Source organism: Doryrhamphus excisus, chromosome 14 (assembly GCF_030265055.1).
Source record: "Doryrhamphus excisus isolate RoL2022-K1 chromosome 14, RoL_Dexc_1.0, whole genome shotgun sequence".
Taxonomy (NCBI): Eukaryota; Metazoa; Chordata; class Actinopteri; order Syngnathiformes; family Syngnathidae; genus Doryrhamphus; species Doryrhamphus excisus.
Window position 1 is genome coordinate 12942809 of NC_080479.1, and position 22404 is coordinate 12965212.

Below are 22404 nucleotides of genomic sequence, written 5' to 3' on the forward strand. Positions count from 1 at the left end.
CCCTCGGGCATCTCTGTGTGGAGTTTGCATGTTCTCCTTGTGTTCGGGTACTCCGGTTTCCTCCCACATTCCAAAAACATGCTAGGTTAATTAGCGACTCCAAATTGTCCATAGGTATGAATGTGAGTGTGAATGGTTGTTTGTCTATATGTGCGCTGTGATTGGCTGGCCACCAGTCCAGGGTGTACCCCGCCTCTCGCCCGAAGACAGCTGGGATAGGCTCCAGCATCCCCCGCGACCCTCGTGAGTAAAAAGCGTTAGAAAATGAATGAATGATTTCCATATTTAGGCTGTACGGTGGACGAGTGGTTAGCGCACAGACCTCATAGCTAGGAGACCCGAGTTCGATTCCACCCTCGGGCATCTCTGTGTGGAGTTTGCATGTTCTCCTTGTGTTCGGGTACTCCGGTTTCCTCCCACATTCCAAAAACATGCTAAGTTACTTAGCGACTCCAAATTGTCCATAGGTATGAATGTGAGTGTGAATGGTTGTTTGTCTATATATGCCCTGTGATTGGCTGGCGACCAGTCCAGGGTGTACCCCGCCTCTCGACCTCAAGACAGCTGGTATAGGCTCCAGCAACCCCCGCGACTCGTGAGGATAAGCGGTAGAAATTGAATGAATGAATTTCCATATTTCTACCCATGGTCGTAATTGGGGAAACACGGGAGGGCTCACATCAAACACGGCAAGCATCGTTGTGGGTGGGCCAACACTCACACACATGTTGTGGCGTCAGATTAGGAAGTGGTAGGCCACATCATTTTACTACCCAGAAGTTTCTGCAAAGGCTCCCCGGTCTACCCCCGCCCCCATCCGTCAGTCATCAACCGAGCGTCTACCATTTACTAACTGTCACTTGCTATTACCATCACACCTGTCAGGGAAGTGGCCTCCGGTAGCAGCGTGCTTATTATTGAAGATGGTGGATGCTTTGTTTGGTGGTCTTAAGTCAAACATAGAAATATTGGAGTTCGTTTCTAGACTGGGGGGGGATCAGTAAAAATGTACCAAATGTGGTTGTTACTCTATTACTGCATTCAATAGAACTTTTCCCACCAAAGTCCACATACTGAAATATGAAAGGATGCACTTTGGACACCCCTTCAATAGAATAGCAAAGCAGAGTGTACCTGACAGTGAAAGATGTACTCTGGTGTGGCCTTTTTGAACTTGATGTTCCACACCAGGGCGACACCATCTGGCTCATGGGGGGCATCTTCATTGTTATTATAGGAGGCAACGAGCAGCTCAGGATACTACGGTAAAAGGTAGAGAGTAAAATGTAATAATGATCATATTGTGTTGTTTCATAAAATGAAGGTCTCACCTGAGGGGACCAGTCAAGACAGGTGACAACACGATGTTTGGACCAGTGTTCATCATAGAAAAGTCTACTGAAGGACAAACTGGAGCCACCAGCTAGATCTCTAGAAACACACAACAGAGATGACGTGAATCTTACCAGCTTCAAGACAACTAAGAATTACGGTACACCTTTTTCTTTGTAGCGCTGCATCCGCAAATAAGACATAATCATACCAGACTCACCCTTCCTTGTCCTCCAGGGCTCGACCGCTGTAGTCGAAGAAGATGTCACTGCTTTCGGCAAGAGCTCTCTCCATCACCCGGATGCTGCAGTCGAAGAAACTCTGGAACTCAGTAGAGTGAAGTATCTGCTGCCTTTCCTCCTCCGTCAGCTCCCGCAGCGTGGGGAAAGGACCTGCTGGTAGGAATAATTGATGTCCTCTTACTTTCAATACTTTCAACTTTCAATATTTGGCCTATAAAAACAAGTAGCACAGTTTAACATTTAATCTTTTTTGGTCAAGAGATGGCAGAACTTGATGAAAATGAAGAGAAAATAATTATATATCCTATTGAAAAGGTATTGAACAGTACTCCATCACAGTCTTGTGGTTCGCTCCCTCACTGTATGCCTTTTTTCCACCAAAAGATCGCTTTTCTGTGCTAGACCATGATCAATTATGACTCAAAACAAATCGAAATACACCTGATATGTTGTATTCCGGTCACTAGGTGGCAGTAATGTCACATTACGTTACCTCACCTTGCACTCGATGGATGCAGAGTGAAAAAACGTTCTCCTCCCATTCCGATTGGAAGTGGTACATTTTTGGCTTCTTTTTCACCTTAGAAGAAATACATTTGAGGCTAGCTGGTTAGCTCACTCGCTTGTTAGCTGGCTAGCTTGCTCCTCCGGAATAAGAGTCGAGAACTGTGTTGTAAACAAAGAATAATGGGAGTGTAATGGTGACTATAGGGGTGTTATTTCATTTCTACAGGGCTCTAATATTTATTTTATTTTATTTTATTTTATTTTATTTTATTTTATTTTATTTTATTTTATTTTATTTTATTTTATTTTATTTTATTTTATTTTATTTTATTTTATTTTATTTTATTTTATTTTATTTTATATAAAACATTTTCTATACTCTAACTTTGAAAATATATAGAATTAATCTCTATGAAGGAGGAACGACTATTAGCATAACAGCAATAAGTAATCAGCAATCATATTAATCAATCAGAATTCTTTCATGACCGTTGGCCATTAAAGATCATTCTGATACAGAATGTCAGCCAATATTGATAGCCAACAAGATGACAAGTGAAGACTACATAAAAGCGTCTTTGAGTACTCTGAAAAGCGCTATACAAATAAAATGTATTATTATTATTATTATTATTATTATTATTACATCATGTGCTCCTTGTAGCATGTTCAGCAGATCCAGAACAACAAGCAGGACCTAATGAACTACAAACAGTTCCTAATGCAGGTTTAATAAAATACCACAATAAAGAACTTCATAAAACGGACAAAAACAATACGGCTTCCCTTTGAACATAATGCTTGCACAGCATGGCGTTCACTTATTGAAGTCACTGTCCCCGAGCACACACACACGCACACACGGCATTTTAGAGTGTGGCGTGCTCAAACACACAAATACGGACCTTTCCCCTGCCTCTTGACTTTGATCCCCCTCATCCATTTGTGTTTGTTACGAGTTGTCAGAAAAGACCGAATAGAGTGGAACACATCAAAGGGGGGGACCTTCTAACGGGCCGCGATGGAGACGAGACGGATGACTGTGTGTTTATGACTGCATATGTGTGTGCTTGAGTCACGCACGGCTCGCTGATGATTATGCATGTGTGCATTTGAATATGGTCATCTCTCATCAAGTCCTTTATGTGTTGCGTTTGAGTGCATTTCCTTATTACTAAAAAAACTCCACAGAAGCATACGCACGCGCTCTGTTGTTCTTGGCTTTGAAGTACGGTCCGGGGGTCATGTGGAAGGTTTTTCATCAGCGCTGACCTCTACATGCCAGAGAGTTGATACGGCGGATGAGCCTTAACCCCAAGCTAACCCCCTCACCTCCCACTCTTCCATCTGATACACTCGCTAACACGGTTGCAGACAATGGGGCTGTGTTTGGTGACAGCTTGAACAGCTTACATGTGAGAAGTCAAGGGACATAACGCGTGCAAGGGATTGGATGCAATCATATACACTCACCAGACACAACATTAGAAACACCCACACATCTATACCATTTATCCTCACGTGGGTCGCGGGTATGCTGGAGCCTATCCCAACTGTCTTCGGGCGAGAGGCCAGTTAATCACAGGGCACATATAGACAAACAACCATTCACACTCACATTCATACCTATGGTATTAACCTAGCATGTTTTTGGAAAATCCACACACAGACGGGGAGAACATGCAAACATAGAGATACCCGAACGGAGAATCTCCGAGATGTGAGGCCTGCGCGCTAACCACTCGTCCACCCAACCGTGCGGCCACCCATTGACAATAAAATACCTTAATTTCCAGTGTATAAGACGCTACTTTTCCTTAAACTAGTGGATGAGGACAGTGATGAACGACTAGCCTTTCACATGCACTGTTTGTGTACAAAATATGCCGTGTGGCTTATATATATTTATATATATATATATATATATATATATATATATATATGTACAAATCTTTTTGTCTCTTTAAATATAGTGGGTACGACTTATATACGACTATGCTGTTGTCCAGAAATTACAGTAATCGTCATCATTTTGTTCGTCATTTATTATTATTATTATTATTATTTAACACATTCCTATTTTGTCACTTTTGTTCAATTTGCATTCATTCATTCATTTTCTACCGCTTATCCTCACGAGGGTCGCGGGGTTGCTGGAGCTTATCCCAGCTGTCTTCGGGCGAGAGGCGCGGTACACCCTGGACTGGTTGCCAGCCAATCACAGGGCACATATAGACAAACAACCATTCACACTCACATTCATACCTATGGACAATTTGGAGTCGCCAATTAACCTAGCATGTTTTTGGAATGTGAGGGTGGAATTGAACTCGGGTCTCCTAGCTGTGAGGTCTGCGTGCTAACCACTCGCACGCCGTGCAGCCCTTGTTCAATTTTAATACTTTTATTTCCTTTTCCTTAACACTGTACTGACTGCTGACCATTCAGGGTGTAATAAACTGGGATAGGCTCCAACTCTCCACAGCTCAGAACAGGATTCAAAAGTATTATTTTTTAAATGGCTGGAAAAGACAGGAGTCACTATAGTACTGCAGTCCCTGTTCCATCCTTTACCTTCTTTATTTTCCTTGTCATCTTCATCCTGAAGCTCCAGCTCAGGGCCTGGTTTTGTCTCCATCAGTTCTTCATCTTCGTCTTCCTCCTCTACTGAGAAAAAGAACAAGAGATGGAGAGGTGGCTTGTGTTAATCAACAGCTGTTCCAATTTTCTTTGACCTCCCGCTGTGCCCTTCCTCCCACCCCCTTTCTTACCAAAATAATCTTTGCCAGACATGTACTACGGTACACCTGACTTTCTAACATTTGCTCCACTTTTTTTTATTTTAAACCTGAGGGACTGACCTGATATGAGTGTAGAAAGTGAGCAGTATGTGCATTTAAACATAAACAAGATCATTTCCGTGCTGTGCTTAGCATGTGTTCATGTGGTCCACATGTGTGCACTGCTCATATGCATGTAAAAAAAAAAAAAAAAAAAAAGGAAATAGGAACTACTTGTGTGAAGGCCTCCCCTTCATGTCTTTCCGTCACCTTTGACCCCACGCAATGGGATGTGTGAGTAAAAGGGGATTCCCTTTACATTCCCTCCAATCAGGCTCGGCAATTACACTTGACTCTGCAGGATTTCTTCACAGTGTGTGTTTGGAAGCGGGTGGGAGTTCAAGCATGAAAGGTTACTGTCAACACAGACACCTGCTTGTCAGCTACTGACCCCCCGAAACCCCCCCACAACACCCCTCAGGCCGTGTGTTGGTAACCCTTGCCAACTTCCCCTCCTCTTTTCTTTTGCGGCCTCCCTCTAAAACAGATGCTGAGAGTCAGGGGGGTGGGGGGTGGGGGGGCTCTCTGAAGACTATCCCGACACTGCTGCCAGACACCTGTGGTCTGCCAACACACACACACACAACACGGGGCCCTCGCCCACAGTACCAGGGGTGGTAAGGGGTTAACTGGCGCAGGGTCAAACTGACAACAGGCGCTTAGTCCAGTGGAAGGAAGTGACTGCATCACACTCTCAGACGTGACACCCTCCCTCCCTTTACACACACACACACACAGTCAGGGTGTGTTTAACTCAGCTGGAGTATGGCCTTGGGCAATGTTAAAGCACTCGCTTAAAGTTGCTGCTTCGCCGGATGAACAGTCTGTTTATCACTTCGCCAAGTCGCCGAAGCTGTTCATGACCTCATTGCCACCTGCTAGTCAAGACGGCCAATCTCATTCTTTATTGTTATTGTTGATGTCTAATTTCCATATGTGACGTGCACATCGTGAAAAAAACACAACAAATCACAAGTTTGGTCCTTCCAAATGTATATACTCCAGTTAGCTCATTGCATCAGTGACTACTCTGCAAACTGTGGAAAAATAACATAAGCATGGTATCCTCTCCTGTTTCCCTCTGTTATGTCTGTCCTATTTTCTTGACCCTGTCATGTCCAGACCAGTGGTTAAGGAATGTGTGGTGAGTAAGATGGGAGGAGCGAGAAGAGAGGACACATCGACCGCATCGAAGGGGCGATCAAACTGTCAAATCCCAGGAGGGCCACAAGGCCTCTCTATACTGTAGCGCGAGGCTGTGTGATTCATAGCCGATGGGTTACCTCACTGATGGCTTGACAGTCCAGTTCTCCCATGAAGGAATGGTTGATGTTGCTGCCATTTGCCATACATCAAGTTCCTCTGTCACGATCCCGCACCAAAAATATCAGCGCTGTTTCTTTTGGATGGAAACATACATTCATGTGTGCTTGAGTTGTACCAGTATGACGCTGAGAAGTAGGTCTTCTTTGCTGATAAATGATTCGAGTAAAGGGAAGGGGAACCTCTTAGGCTAAAGTTAACTTCACTTTGCTGTGATACACTTTCATCTGACAAGGCCAGACCAGATAGGGATGGATATATAAATACGGGCAAACCTCGGTTTTTGTATGCCCTGATTTTTATATACTTACTGAATAGTGCATTTTCTATTGTGATTCAATGTGAATGCTAAATAACATGCCATGGGGGCAAAGAAAGTTGTGTTTCCAATGTATTGTAATGACATTTCCATCAAAATTGGAATACTGTCAGTCACTGTTCATCCAGTCGTTGGTCGGTCTACAGACATGTACAGACATTTGTCCAAGGGCCAGAATTTTTCTGAGCAGAAACTGTGAGGACCAGATGGAATTGTTTTAAGAAAAATGGCCATACTACTATAAGCTAGATAAGTTTAAACAGGGGCGGTTGAGTGGTTAGCGCACAGACCTCACAGCTAGGAGACCAAGGTTCAATTCCCACCCTCGGCCATCTCTGTGTGGAGTTTGCATGTTCTCCCCGTACTTGTGTGGGTTTTCTCCGGGTACTCTTCCCACATTCCAAAAACATGCTAGATTAATTGGCCACTCCAAATTGTCAATAGGTATGAATGTGAGTGTGAATGGTTGTTTGTCTATATGTGCCCTGTGATTGGCTGGCGACCAGTCCGGGGTCTACCCTGCCTCTCGCCCAAAAACAGCTGGGATAGGCTCCAGCACCCCCTGCGACCCTTGTGAGGAAAAGCGGTAGAAAATGAATTAATGAATGAATGGTTATAAATTTATAATTCCAAGCGTGACATTCATGTGGTTTACACTCACGTCATGATATTTTGCACAGGTATGGAAAGTTCCATGCATCCATCTGCTGGAAATGCTGCCTGATGTGCCTTCTCAGACGGAAGGTTTGGAGAAGACATAACGTCCAGCAATACACCGCTCTGTTTCCTATCTGAATTTTGACAAGAGGTATGTACGTATATTTCCACTTTAACAGCCTTTACCTCATACAGCTTTGCGTATCACGACAGAGACGATAATAGGACTAGCTGGATTTTGCAGACTTTGTCATTTCTACACATGTCAAATGTGCTAATCCTAATAACATCAGAGTTGCTATGTGAGTGGAGGTGGTGGAGGAAACAGGGCAGATGGATTTTGGGGGATGCTATGCACTGGGAATAACCCGGGATGATGATAAATGCACTTGTAGTGGCACGCACACATAAACACATAGTTCGCAGGGGTCCTGGGAGGTTGGCTGGAGAACAGACCACAACACACGCACTACGCAGAGGAGTAGGAGGAGGCCAGCTCGACTTGAAAGACTTCTCTAATGTGGCACTGGCACGACACACACAAAACAGTCCCGATGAGAACGACTCTTATACTGTTGGAGTCATACACATGTTGCATATATATAACCCCATGCAACATGGGAATTTTTATTCATTCAATTTACAGCTATTTAATCCTTGTAGTACAGAGGTATGTGTGTTTGCAACAGCAAGTTAAATGTTGCCTGAAAAAGGCAGTATAACTAGGGATATGTCGATATTTCCGATACCGATATCAGCCGATACATGTAACATGTGGTGGAATGGGTTTTCAGAATCGGGAAGAGAAAAAAAAATCTAATACCGATAGCGACCGATATCACATTTTGATACTGATATTGGGCCAATAATTATCAGCACCAATATTTATCGGAAATGCAGTATAATTAGGGATATGTCGCTATTTCCGATACCGATATCAGCCGATACATGTAACATGCGGTGGAATGGGTTTTCAGGATCGGGAAGAAAAAAAAAATATAATACCGATATCGACCGATATCACATTTTGATAATGATATTGGGCCAATAATTATCATTACCAATATTTATCGGAAATGCAGTATAATTAGGATATGTCCTAATAATTAGGATACTAATACTTAATAATACTTAATAATAATAATATTAATACTTAATAATTATACTAATTATGATATTAGTATAATTAGTATACATATAGTAATATATAGTATATATTACAATGTATTAGTAATATGTATATATATAATATCTATTATATTATATTATATAATAGTATAAAAAATCTAATACCAATATCACATTTTGATACTGATATTGGGCCAATAATTATCAGTACCAATAATTATCGGACATCCCCGAGTATAATATGTTTATATTATATATATATACGTATATTATATTATATTATATTTATATTATGTCCAAAGTGCAGCCCAGGGTAGAAGTAAAAAATAAGCCAAAAATTGGAAAAATATACCAAAAAGGTTAAATGTAAAGAGAAGAAGCTGCCATTTACAAAAACAAATGTAAATACTCAAAAATATCAAAGTGGACCCTTGCTTCCTTAGATTTTTAGCATGCTGCCCTCTGTGGAATTTTTTTTTTTTAATTTTTGTATCTAATTTATTTAGGTTGTTTATTATAATGCAAAAAGAAAAGCAACAAAGACCATTAAAAAGGTCAAGTTGGATGATTCTCCTTTTAAATGTCTCCTTAATAGGAAACAAAAGTTCATCATGGTTTATCAAGACAATATTGCCCCCGCAGGGCTCACACACACACACACACACACACACACACACACACACATTAGCAGCAGGACCTGAGTCAAATGCTGAGACCAAAAAGCCACAGGATGATTGAGTTAGTTTTCGCCACCGCATTTCTTCACACTGATGAGAACAATGAAATGTGTACACGTTTGCACACGTGCATGGCCGCACATAATCCCATTCCATTAAAGGAGTCTATTCAGCCCATTGGTGGTCTGGGGGCCACTCTGCTGTGTGCAGCGGCGGCAGACTGATCCTCTCACCTATCTTTTCCCTCCACTCTCTCTCGCTCTCGCTCTCTCTAGCAGTGGCACCCAGGCTTGGCCCCCGGCCCAGACCCACATCTTTAAACTGAGCCATCATACCACACCACGGCATGCTCTGAGCCCAGCCGCAAGGCCCTGATTAAAACCCATGACTTCAAACTTTCCAAACTGTCAAAAGAGAGAGGAGAGCAACAGAAAGGCCTTACATAAAATCACCGCCATGCAGGCGTTTTGTGTCACTCAGAAAGAGTTGTTTGAATCTGTGTGTGTCTTTCGGTGATTGGCCGAGTGCACTCACTTGCAAGGCGGTGGTGTTGGTTCTTATTTTAATAAATAGTGGGTGGCCAGATTTTTATAGGCCCGGTTATGTATAATCCTAATAATATAATATACAGATCAACTATATTAATACGTTTACAAAAGTCTGCTGCGCCTGTATTCATACATTAAATTATTAATACTAAATGACCTCTTTAATGTAATCCTATTTATGAAAACCTTTGACACTTGGCAGAGTATCAGACCGCCTTTTGAGCATTGCTGTATGTGCCAAGAGTGCCCCCTACTGGAGAACCTTAATATAGCACATCCAACCCCAGCAGCACAGTGAACCGGCACAGTCATCACATTTCTTTTCGCTCAACTGGCAAGCCATAAACCATGATGATGATTTGGAAATTAAGGCGCGGATCAGTTGCAACTCGAACAGACCATTTCAATGCATATTGAATTGCTAATGTTCCCCCCCCCCCCCCACCCTCACCACCACCACCACAGACATAACATGTTTATGCCAACCTTTGCAGCTGCCTCACACTTTTTTTTAAACTTCATTTCCCCGACTGAAAGTGTAAAACTACAATCACCAACCACTTTTAGAAAAGGTTTAATGGACATTAAACTGGCAGTGAACCGACAACCCTCTCAAACGGACAACCTGTGGACCACCCAAGTACACGTCTTAGGCCCACTGTTGTTTTCCACACAAATTAAAAGTGGCACACATGTCAAAAAGTCAAGAATTGAAGGGCGAGGTGATAAATATTCTTTTGGACAATGCATCGGGGGTCCGCGTACCTTATATACGCTGCTCTGAGGGAAAATTACAATCATCTGTGGCTCATTCGGAATGCCTTTCGACATCGCTTTTCACAACATACTTCCAGAAGCCGCTCTGACGTTCCACTAAAATCGGACAGTCCCCAAATGCAAAGTGACAATTTCTCCATACGCTTTCAGTAGAATAAATTTGTAATATAACAAACATAGTACATTTTGTTCAGCTTCCCGTGCGCTGTGGTTAGCCTCAATGTGAATTTTGCCTTTGGAAAACACAAGTACACACACGCACGTACATGCATGCGGCCTGTTGTTAGCCGCCTTGCTGGAACAACAACAATGTAAGAGAGAACGACTTCCATATGTGGCTGCATACACCCAGATAGCGAAGCATATACAGTAACTACCTAACCATACAAAACTCATGAAACCACACTCCTCTTTGCAGAACCTTGAAAAGTGGCCACAAAGCCCGCAGTCATGTGTGTTTCATATTGATGGGGCGTGTGTTACATTCACTTTGATTTGGAATTGCAGCGCTGCTTCACTGGACACAAAGGAGAACTCTGGGCTGAGGGACGACCTTGTAAATGTTTGGCATAAGACCGACACCGTCAGACCTTCCTTACGGCTCACGTCTTGGATTTGTAAACTTCACCAAGCAGCACATGCAATCCATTCTTTTCCTGGATGAGCATGTAAACACACCGACAGATCCCCACTGGGTAACTATTTCATGTCTAGAGAGCTCTAATAATGTTTAAAAAAAAGGTCATAAACATGTTTATGTTTTCTATGCTCTAACTACAAAAATACTCCATTTAGAAATAAGGAATCCAACTTCACTGCGATCCACTTGGTCGGGTCTGGAACAGATTAACAGCACTAAACAAGAGATTACTGGGAGAAGCCACCCCTCGTCACTCTTATTTTTTACAAACAGGCTTTGATTGTCGAAGTGCTGTCCGTTATTTTGACTTTTGGTCTGAATCTGTCACCCTTATTATGAATGGTTGTGAATTTCATGCTATAAGTAATATTGGTTCCACCCCTCGTCACTCCCCGGCCACCCCACATTTCAGGTACCAATTTATTACCACTCCTATGTGAGTAATTGTCTCACCTTGGCCACCCCAATCAAACATTTCCGGCTCTGCCACCCTAAAAACTGCTTCCTGTGTAACCCCAGAAGAGTTTCCATTTTACGCATCTCCCAGCATGCTTTGCTGTAGTTAAAATTATGACTTTTGATTTTTTTTGGTCTTATTTTTTACAAACAGGCTGTGATTGTTGAAGTGTTGTCCGTTATTTTGACTTTTGGTCTGAATCTGTCACCCTTATTATGAATGGTTGTGAATTTCATGCTATATCTAATATTGGTTCCAGTTGCATAATTACGCAGATCGCTGCAAGCACTTTGTCTGATAAGGTCCATAAGGTCCGGATGAAAGTTTGATACATGTGCTCTACTCCAAATGATTCAAAGATTCATTACGTTTACAGTGGGGTTTGCATTTTACGGCATTTTAGCCACCCAGAAATGTTTTATTTGACACTGGAACAGATTATTTCTAATTCCCTGACTTGTTATTCGGGAAATGTGTGTTTTCGGCCTCAGATGTTCCACTATAAATCGATGTAAGCTGTGTGAAAGATGCTGAAACACCTAAGTAGATCAATTTGCAGTTTTAGATTGTTGGAGCGGTCGGTACGGTACAGGACAAGTAATGATTACTTTTATGAAATGTAATACTTACATTACTACACATGTAAAGCGCAAGGGTGTCTTTTTAGAAGTGTTTTTTTTTAAGCAATTAGCAGCAATTACCATCCACAGCATGTCAAAAGCCAGCATTTTCTTGCAGTAAATATACTTAAGGAGTGAATTACCGTCCAACTATACACTCAAGCTGTACAGACCCTGAAAGCTAATGGTCCAGAAAACACTATAAGAGGATAGACAGATGCACAAACATTTACCCACTCTGCAGACTCCGTGAACTTTTAACCCTAAGAAGGGTTTTTCCAAACTTGCAATATCGCATTAGAACACACAAGGAGCTGTTTTGCTGATGGCCCGCTTGTTGCTTCACTGCAAACAATTACTGATGGAATCATAACTCAGGGTTTCCTCCTGTGTGTTGAAAGTCTGGTGGTCCAGGAAGGTCGGAAGGTGACTCGAGATAGGCCTCAGAAAGTGGATTTGGTTTTATTGTTATACAGTGGAACCAGCCACAGGTTGTATATGACACATTCAATGTCTTTTTTTTTTACTATAGCTGTTATTTTTGTATTATTGAATGATTTGAGGGCAAAATAAGTTTATTTTATGTATTATTTTGGACCTATGTTGTTGTTTTTTTCTCTCCCTTGCTCACATTTCACATTCCACGTTTCTTTCTATTTTTGCAAGTGCCATTGTGGTCCATTACAGCTCTTTTAAGGCACCGCTGAGCAGAACCAATTTACTAAGGTCACGTTCACACTGCACACATGGATACGTGCACAACCACAAGCCTACAATTTCCTTGACCTTTCCATCCACTGCCAACATCTTGCCTAAGCACACCCAGCGATAGTTATCTGCAGACTGGGATCACTTGAGTCCAGACTTGAGTTGTGATCACCGCCAAAGGAGGTTTGAATGGAGAAACAAAGACAGATAGAAAGAAAGGTTGGCCGTATTATGCTCGAATCGCCCGTTTGCTGTGTGAGGCAAATAATGCAACATGCCAGATATTGTGGTGTAGCAATTGGTAGCAACATTAATGAAGACATTCATTCATTCATTTTCTATCGCTTATCTTCACAAGGGTCACGGGTACGCTGGAGCCTATCCCAGCTGTCTACGGGCGAGAGGCGGGGTACACCCTGGACTGGTCGCCAGCCAATCACAGGGCACATATAGACAAACAACCATTCACACTCACATTCATACCTACGGACAATTTGGAGTTGCCAATTAACCTAGCATGTTTTTGGAATGTGGGAGGAAACCGAATTGCCCAGAGAGAACATGCAAACTCCACACAGAGATGGCAGAGGGTGGAATTGAACTCGGGTTTCCTAGCTGTGAGGCCTGCGTGCTAACCACTCTTCGGCGTGCAGCCTAATGAAGACATAACTCTCTCAAATTTGGTGAGAATCTGGATAGAAGTGAGGCTGGAGGTTGTTGTTTTTTTTAACTCATACATACTGTTACCAGGCTGCACGGTGAACGAGTGGTTAGCACGCAGACCTGAGACCTGACCTGAGCAGCTTGGAGACCTGACTTCAATCCCAGCCTCGGCCATCTCTGTGTGGAGTTTGCATGTTCTCCCCGTGTATGCGTGGATTTAGTCCGGACACTCTGGTTTCCAAAAACATGCTAGGTTAATTGGCGGTATGAATGAGGTATGAATGTGAGTGTGAATGGTTGTTAAAGGTTAAAGTTAAAGGTGGGGGGGCTGCATGGCGGACGAATGGTTAGTACGCAGGCCTCACAGATAGGAGACCGGAGTTCAATTCCACCTTCGGCCATCTCTGTGTGGAGTTTGCATGTTCTCCAAAAACATGCTAGGTTAATTGGCGACTCCAAATTGTCCATAGGTATGAATGTGAGTGTGAATGGTTGTTTGTCTACATGTGCCCTGTGATTGGCTGGTGACGAGTCTAGAGTGTACCCCGCCTCTTGCCCAAAGACAGCTGGGATAGGCTCCAGCTCCCCCGTGACCCTTGTGAGGATAAGCGGTAGAAAATGAATGAATGAATACTGTTACCATTTGACACTGTAAATCAAATATGTTGGCATGAACCATAATATATTTTTTACTTGCATCTTCTTCCTTGGTATCTACCATTCATTCATTCATTCATTCATTTTCTACCGCTTTTTCCTCACGAGGGTCGCGGGGGTGCTGGAGCCTATCCCAGCTGTCTTCGGGCAAGAGGCAGGCGGGGTACACCCTGGACTGGTCACCAGCCAATCACAGGGCACATATAGACAAACAACCATTCACACTCACATTCATACCTATGGACAATTTGGAGTCACCAATTAACCTAGCATGTTTTTGGAATGTGGGAGGAAACCGGAGTACCCGGAGAAAACCCACGCATGCATGGGGAGAACATGCAAACTCCACACAGAGATGGCAGAGGGTGGAATTGAACCCTGGTCTCCTAGCTAACCACTCGACCGCCGTGCCGCCCTGGTATCTACCAGTGCTTTTCAAATAGTGGGGCAGCCAATTCAAAAAATGACTGAATGGAAAATGCTGAAATAAAGACTCTTTTATATGGAACGCTTTAACATGGACAGTAGCATAAGCATGCAACTATACCGTCCACACACACTTTGTTTGACCTCAGTAGATTAGCTTACTATCACACAGCATTTTAGAGCTTTTATTTCCCTGCTGTGTCCTGAGGCAAGTGCACGACAAGCATCCCCATTCAAAACCATTAAGCAAACAGTAAATAACTGGAGCCAACCGTGACTGGGGCTAATCTGATTGAGCGACACAATGGACACTCGGGACAAACCGATGACTGAGAAGCTGTTGGGGAAACGGTCAGCAAACATAGACGGCTACTCATGACGATGACAGGGAATGGAATTGGTCACGGAAGTGAAAAGCCTCATCATTAAGTGGCAGAAATAAAAGTCACATGCGCAAACTTCACACACACGTCAACTTAAATGTGACATCTAGCGCACACATAAACTCGTATGTTGAAACACAACGGGAAGAGGTCAGAAGTTCGCAAGGACTTGAAGCCATGAGAATCTGTGAGTGAAGCATCAGAGTCTTAAAGCAATTACGACGACGGCGACACACAAACACACACACACACACACACAATGTCAACACTTAAGTTACATGTAATATCATTAAGGATTATCCACAGGGGGAATTCTGTTCCTAATAACAGTTAATAGAGATCACACTCAAGACTAACTTACGGACTACAGTTGTCACTCGTCCTTACAATCCTTTTAACATCTGTTGGGCAGTCAAACCTCGGTTTTTGTTGAAATTTTGCCTAGGTTTTCATGCACTACTCTGTTTATCTACTGCAGGGGTCTCAAACACGCGGCCCACGGGGCAAATGTGGCCGGCAGGACACTATTTTGAGGCCCCCGCCTTGATATGAAAGTTAGTGTGGCCTGCGCAAGTTTGATATGGATGCAGTATGGTATCATGTACCCAGAAAAAATTATTACGTTTGATTAATGTTCATGTTAAAGGTTAAATAACTGTTAATAGTTATCCTCCCTATCCGCGTGGAAGTGTAAGTTTTTGGCTATTTAAGTTTAAAGGAAATAACTTGAAGGCTACCGTTTAGGTCGCTAGCTCTCTAGTTTGCGAGTTAGCATGTGTCTCAAGACCCTGCAGTTGCACAATATGTTGTAAATAAAAAAAGTATAAATGTGACTATAGTCGTGTTTTGTCATGTCTACAGGGCTCTAATAATGCTTTGTTCATTTTAATCTGAAAAAAATAATTTAGTATAATAATTTAGTAAAATAATTTAATTTAAGTATTGGATGACATTTTTAGGTAATTGGTTATTTTTAGCCTTATGCATTATTTTAACTGTTTGAAGATTAACTATATCAGCAAGTATTTGTGATTTTAGAAATTTAGAAAGGAATTGAACAGGTCTGATGTATAGCTTCAAAATACAGCACGGAATAAGAAGCTAAGAATGTTGTTTGTGTTAGATGTAGTAATCAACAAAATCTGGGCTAAACAAACACACGGCCAGACAGCCAGAAACACGGGCAGGTGGTAACATCACTTTTTTTCTTCTTTGCTGCACACACACTGGCTTTGTAGTAATCTGCAAAGCAAGGTCTCCTAAGGCCAGGGTCAGCTCCCCATAGACCAGCACGCCTCGGTTCTGGCTCCCAGATGTTCTTTTACACACGTACACACACACACACACACACTCAGTCACTCTCTATCATCTTCTCTATCTTCCTCCCTCTAGTTGCTAAGACAGCTGGCAGCCATGTGACTGTAGGGGTTGTACTTCCTGCTTCCTGTCATTATAATACATGGTCTGGTGTGCAGGATTCCAGTGCCCCCTTCTACCAGCAACCGCCAAGCACACACACACACACACACATATACATCTGTCCTCATCAGCATCCCGCCTTTGCCCCTCCCATTTCCTTGACAGATCTAGGAATAGATCATCACCACCATGTGCATACAATGTGTACTAAGGACATACAGTAGACACACTCGCCACCCGCAGTTTTAGCTAAAATGGTGGAGTTTAGTGAGAACCAATACAAGGTCATACAGGTATTCAGTTTAAAATTAATCCCTCCTTTATTACAGTTCATTGATTAAGTGTATGATTCCTTGTTTATAAAAAGAACGATTTCATAGTTTGAGCATTGAAAATCTTCTAAATATTGTTTTTGACATTATTAGAGCCCTCTAGACATAAAATAACACCCCTATAGTCCCATTTAAGCTTAATTCATTCATTAATTTTCTACCGCTTATCCTCAAGAGGGTCGCGGGGGTGCTGGAGCCTATCCCAGCTGTCTTCGAGCGAGAGGCAGGTGGGGTACACCCTGGACTAGTCACCAGTCAATCACAGGGCACATATAGACAAACAACCATTCACACTCACATTCATACCTATGGACAATTTGGAGTCGCCAATTAACCTAGCATGTTTTTGGAATGTGGGAGGAAACCGGAGTACCCGGAGAAAACCCACGCATGCACGGGGAGAACATGCAAACTCCACACAGAGATGGCCGAGGGTGGAATTGAACCTGGGTCTCCTCGCTGTGAGGTCTGCGCGCTAACCACACGACCCCCATTTAAGCTTGATTTACCCAATATAGTAGACATAATAATATGCATGGTTGTGTGTGTTGCTCTAAATGGATGAGTGGAGCTTAGTGGGGGGGCTGATGGGAAGTGACGTTGTGGGTTCGGATTTGAGTTTTAAACCATTTTTGTGTGTGTATGTTGGGGGGTTGCGTAACTATGCATATTTCTTACAAATAATAGGCCATATTCAACCACAAAACGGCCTGATTTATTCATGAATACACAATAGAGCGGTGTGGGATTACTGCATTGCATTTGTAGTTTGCATTGGTGTACAAGTACGCTGCCAACAGTTTTTTTTTTTGTTCTAAATTGATTTGCCCTTCACCTGTCCAATAAAAACAAATTTGTGTAGAATCAAACCTTGGTTTTAACCATATGGATATGCTTAGGACTCACAGTGCATATGCATACAAAACCTCACACGCCTCAATTAATATCTAAACACACTTGGAGAAACGTAGTCAGCCTAGAACATCCATCAGGAATCATTTTTGGGGTCATCTTTCCATCTACAGAATCTGCCTGTTTCTACTTAGAACCCAGGAGTCACAACCATTCTGCGCTATGTTTCAAGACACAACAATTGACAGGCAGACATTGTCTTTCTGCCCTCTTTCTCTGTTTTTTGTGAGGTCTTTAAATCACTCCAGGTTTGCAGGCTGTGAACTTGGCTAACCAAAAGGAGTATCAAATTTAACCGCCCAAAGAGGACAGTTTAATGCAACGTGAAACCCTGTGCCTTTAACTTCTGGAGCCCCTCTATACTTGACCCTGAAAATATCATAATTACACGATTTGACCGTGAGAGCCTTTTGTGTTTATTATTTATTGACGAACACCACTATTTACCTTCAGATAGGTGGGCAGTGAGCGGGGTTTGTGTCTCCTTGCTGTACAAGACCACTTCCTTTGGCTGAAAGTCCACCTGCGTGATCTTAGAGGCTCCTAGCTTCTGCAACCTCCGTCTAGGAAACAAATAAAAGGTGTTTACAAAATGCACTATTACATGCCATGTTTTTGCAATGTTACATTTGTTCTTTTCTTGTGTTTTTTTGCTTCCTAGACAACATACCCAAGCTCAGAATCAGCCTGCAGCTGCAGCACTGTGGGGTCTGTGTCCCACTGCAGTGTCCTTGCATGGCCAGCGGAGGGGGTAAGAGAGCATAAACCAACAGTTATATCAACAAAACACACTGGCACAAACACACACCGCCACAAATGGAGATGCTCACAATGAATCAATCCAGAATGGATTTGTGAGAAGCAAGCGTATTTCGTTCCAGGTACTACAACTAGCTCACCAATTATTTTTTATTATTATTATTTTTTGATGAATTCTAACCCTGGCTACACACAAGTATCATCACTCACACAAACACCTCAACAGATAGCTGCCAGTGTGGAGCACACGTGATGTGCTTGATGACCACCCTTACAACAAAAAGATATTACTGTTCAGTTTTGATCATAGACCAGGGTTCAATTCCACCCTCGGTCATCTCTGTGTGGAGTTTGCATGTTCTCCCCGTGCATGCGTGGGTTTTCTCCGGGTACTCCGGTTTCCTCCCACATTCCAAAAACATGCTAGGTTAATTGGCGACTCCAAATTGTCCATAGGTATGAATGTGATTGGCTGGCGACCAGTCCAGGGTGTACCCCGCCTCTCACCCAAAGACAGCTGGGATAGGCTCCAGCACCCCCGCGACCCTCATGAGGAAAAAGCGGTAGAAAATGAATGAATGAATGAATGAGTTTCGATCATCCTTGTCGGGATACTGAGGCAATGGTAATGTTATGTAAGAAACACCTCTTGGTATGATGCAATGCAAACTCTGATTGATACCTCAGATTCAGTGCTCATAGACTTACAAACAGGGCAAAACGTACTCATTTTGCATACAATCTAGGTGTCTCCACCAAAATGTTGTTATTCCAACTACAATAATCCCTCGGTTGACCCGACCATGTTTCTAAATGAAATATTTTCATGATTATCACATACTACAGTATTAATTGGCCCTGTACCCTAGAAACCGCCCATGAATGATACGGGAAAAGGCCGAAATGATACTGTGTCAAAGCCCAGGGCAGTGATACTGATAAAATATAGAGTTTAACCATGTCCAATATCAGCCCCCGTAGCTGTCCAATCAGAGCGCGCTGCTCTGGTATCGTGCCCGTGAAACAACCAATCAGAGAACAGTGCACGAGTGCTTAGTGCCTAGTGCTTCTCCAGTCACCAAAAAACCCAAACTTGATTAATGGAACTTTAATTGTCAGACATTGATAAGATAAGACTGTTGATAAAATATTATTGTTGAAATATTTTTGCAATTATCGTGTTTACACTGTTTAGATATAATACATGTAATAAACTGAACATTTTATGGAAACAAAATGGTCTTTTGATTAAATAGTACGTGATAATAAGCTCATGATTAAATAGTATGTGATAATAAGATCATCACATGGTTTGTCTGGTATCATGCTACTGGGCTACCATGATACTGGGTATCATGGTAGCCCAGTAGCATGATACCTTGATCAGGCTACCATGATACTGGGCCTGATACCAAACAAACCATGTGATAACCTATAATTAGAGCATAGGAAACTTGTTTACAACCTACTAAATATATTTTACATAATTCTAGACATCAAATAAGCAACGCTGTTCAAAACTGAGCAGTAAAGTTGTCAGAATTAGTTCGCTGGATGGATGGGATGTATTTGGGCTTATATTTTCACTAACAGCCGCAGAGGCTACTGTTTGTGTTCAGTGGTCATCAGAACACCAGACACTGTGACACAGCACATAGAAGACTATAATGATTCTTACCTAAATCTGTGGTGTCATGAGCAAAACAAGAGGGAGAATACATGTCAAAATAAACCATAATGAAGCAATATTATTCTCATCCCAGAATACATGGATACATGACATTTGGCCTGCATCATAATGGTATTAAATCAAATAATGCGGTGTATGTTATGATGGTTGAAATGCTTCAAATGTTCTTGAGTGCCTTGTGTATTGTACCGTACCTGCCTGCTGCTCCCCCCTCTGCTGAATCCTGACTCCCCGTTTCGCTGGGTGTGCTCATTGATTTGGACGGGGACAAAGGATTTGGCACTACAGGGAATCACAAAAATAGTGGTTTGACATTACTGGATGTTCGGCTCATGTTCACCGCTTGTGTTTAACTAATTTTTTTTTACAGATGCATTAAAAATAACTCCATCTTTTATGGCTGTGACCCAATTGTGAAGTGTTGAAGGGTGTTGTTGCATCATCAGACCACTAGAGAAAGCTTCTCAGAGAGCAGGAAGGAGTCAGATTCATCTAAATCAGCAGTCTCAAACACGCGGCCCGCGGGCCAAATGTGGCCCGCAGGACACTAGTTTGAGGCCCCCGCCTTGATATGAAAGTTTAATGTTAGTGCGGCCCTCACAAGTTTGATATGGATGCTGTATATAAAAAAATACTACGTTTGATTAATGTTCATGTTAAGGGTTAACTAACTGTTAATAGTTATCCTCCCTATCCATGTGGAAGTGGTAAGTTTTTGGCTTTTTAAGTTTAAAGGAAATACCTTGGAGGCTACCGTTTAGGTTGCTAGCTCTCTAGTTTGTGAGTTAGCATGTGTCTCAAGACCCTGCAGTTGCACAATATGTTGTAAATAAAAAGAGTATAAATGTGACTATAGTCGTGTTTTGTCATGTCTACAGGGCTCTAATAATACTTTGTTCATTTTAATCTGAAAAAAATAATTTTTCTACCCACCAACTATATGTGGTTTCTTAATTTTTAATTATTTGCCGTTTTATTATTATTATTATTATATTTATTTATTACTGATTGATTGATTTTCTTTATTCTTGATCTTATTTTGTGCAGAAAAATAAAAAGTAAGATATTTGAGAACAGTGGAATGTTTTATCAGAGCTTTTCTTGTAGAAAATCGGAAAACCTGATGCGGCCTCGCCTCGCCCAGACCCTAGCTCCAGTGGCCCCCCAGGTAAATTGAGTTTGAGACCCCTGATCTAAATGAAGGGCTTCCAATGAGACAGCTAACTCATAATATCCTCATAGCATGCTTTCATTGTTAAAGGTATTAAAGTGTATAAACCTAGGGGCGGCTCAGGTGAAATGCCAATACTCTGCAGCAGGGCCTCAGTCTCTCGACGCTTGCGGTCCAAGTCTGAATCCTCTGGGGTCATGTCTGTCTTCTGCTGGTTTTCTGCCTGCAACAGGAAGATTAATTTTCCATATACCAAAAATAGAGAGAATGCCCACTTGTGCAGCATACTTACTTTTTTGGTGACCTCTTTCTTCTTCCTTTCCTCTTCTTTTCTCTTTTTCTCCTCCCTGATCTGGGCGAGGCGCTGCTTTTTGCGTTCCAGCTCCGCTTTTAGGTCACTTTTGTCTGACATGGTCTTCAGTGGGGCTTTGGGAAATATGACACCATGTTATATGCAAAATGCATATAAATGCCACAGTGTATGATTATTATATCATACACTATGGAGAATGTGCCTTTTTCTCATGTTAGACCTCATTTGCATAATTCACTGCTTATAAATGCATGCCACAATTCAGAACAAGTGACCATGCATCTTATGCTACGTTAAAATAGCATTGCAACGCCAAGTTCATCTGCCTTTAACCAACATGGCAGCTTCAAAAACTGTCAATTTTACTCACATTCTAACCTTTACACATTTATACTGACGTTAAAAAAACATACTAGCAAATGTACATCAGAACGTTCCACTCGTACCTTGTCCACGCGTGATGATAATGACGTATCACCGGAAAAAGATGCTGTCTCACTGCTGCGCCCAAGCGGTTTTAGCACATCCTTTATCCAAATGACATTTAAACCGAGCTGTTTTAATTTAAATGCTACTGGGAGCAGCGATTGACACAGAGCATTTCGGCGGTGGGTGACTAATCAAACATAAAGCAGGTGGTCCAGAGGAGGATGGAAAATGATGATGCTGAGACGGAGGAGGAAATCCCACCTCCCTGTGAGAAGAACGCGCCTATTGTAAGTAGCTTTTGCTACACTGCCATCTTCTGGACACATGGAGAAGTTCATTACAGTTCTTTTGTAATGGCTTTTGCTACACTGCCATCTTCTGGACACACGGAGAAGTGAATTAACCAACTATGTGGTTACCAGACGTCCTAATTTAGCCAACAAATTGTATATTTTAACACAAATACTCTCTGGGG

General features: G+C 42.2%; 1 protein-coding gene and 1 long non-coding RNA gene across 6 annotated transcripts in view; one reads left to right on the forward strand and one right to left on the reverse strand.

Moving 5' to 3' along the window:
- The window catches only part of LOC131102298 (uncharacterized), an 83950-nt gene extending 65811 nt beyond the window's left edge, over positions 1–18139 (forward strand). Inside the window, exons 6-10 of one of the 2 annotated variants that reach the window (XR_009119421.1) lie at positions 1325–1492; positions 1570–1730; positions 7244–7371; positions 10858–11045; positions 18021–18139. This is a non-coding gene — a long non-coding RNA (uncharacterized LOC131102298). Of the gene's footprint in view, positions 1–1324; positions 1493–1569; positions 1731–7243; positions 7372–10857; positions 11046–11145; positions 11449–18020 lie in introns of those variants that run through there. The other variant, XR_009119420.1, reaches the window with a different exon arrangement.
- Positions 1–22214, reverse strand: part of LOC131102235 (cytoplasmic dynein 1 intermediate chain 1) — a 41472-nt gene extending 19258 nt beyond the window's left edge. Inside the window, exons 1-10 of one of the 4 annotated variants that reach the window (XM_058047781.1) lie at positions 21947–22214; positions 21480–21613; positions 21296–21410; positions 20211–20298; positions 18238–18297; positions 18015–18130; positions 4656–4745; positions 1553–1724; positions 1332–1431; positions 1135–1260 (exon numbers count right to left, since the gene is read on the reverse strand). In XM_058047781.1, coding sequence (XP_057903764.1) covers positions 1135–1260; positions 1332–1431; positions 1553–1724; positions 4656–4745; positions 18015–18130; positions 18238–18297; positions 20211–20298; positions 21296–21410; positions 21480–21599 — 987 coding nt within the window. In that variant the 5' untranslated portion in view covers positions 21600–21613; positions 21947–22214. Of the gene's footprint in view, positions 1–1134; positions 1261–1331; positions 1432–1552; positions 1728–4655; positions 4749–18014; positions 18131–18237; positions 18298–20210; positions 20299–21295; positions 21411–21479; positions 21614–21946 lie in introns of all 4 variants that reach the window. The other 3 variants (XM_058047779.1, XM_058047780.1, XM_058047778.1) reach the window with 3 other exon arrangements.
- Positions 22215–22404: the final 190 nt, after the last annotated feature.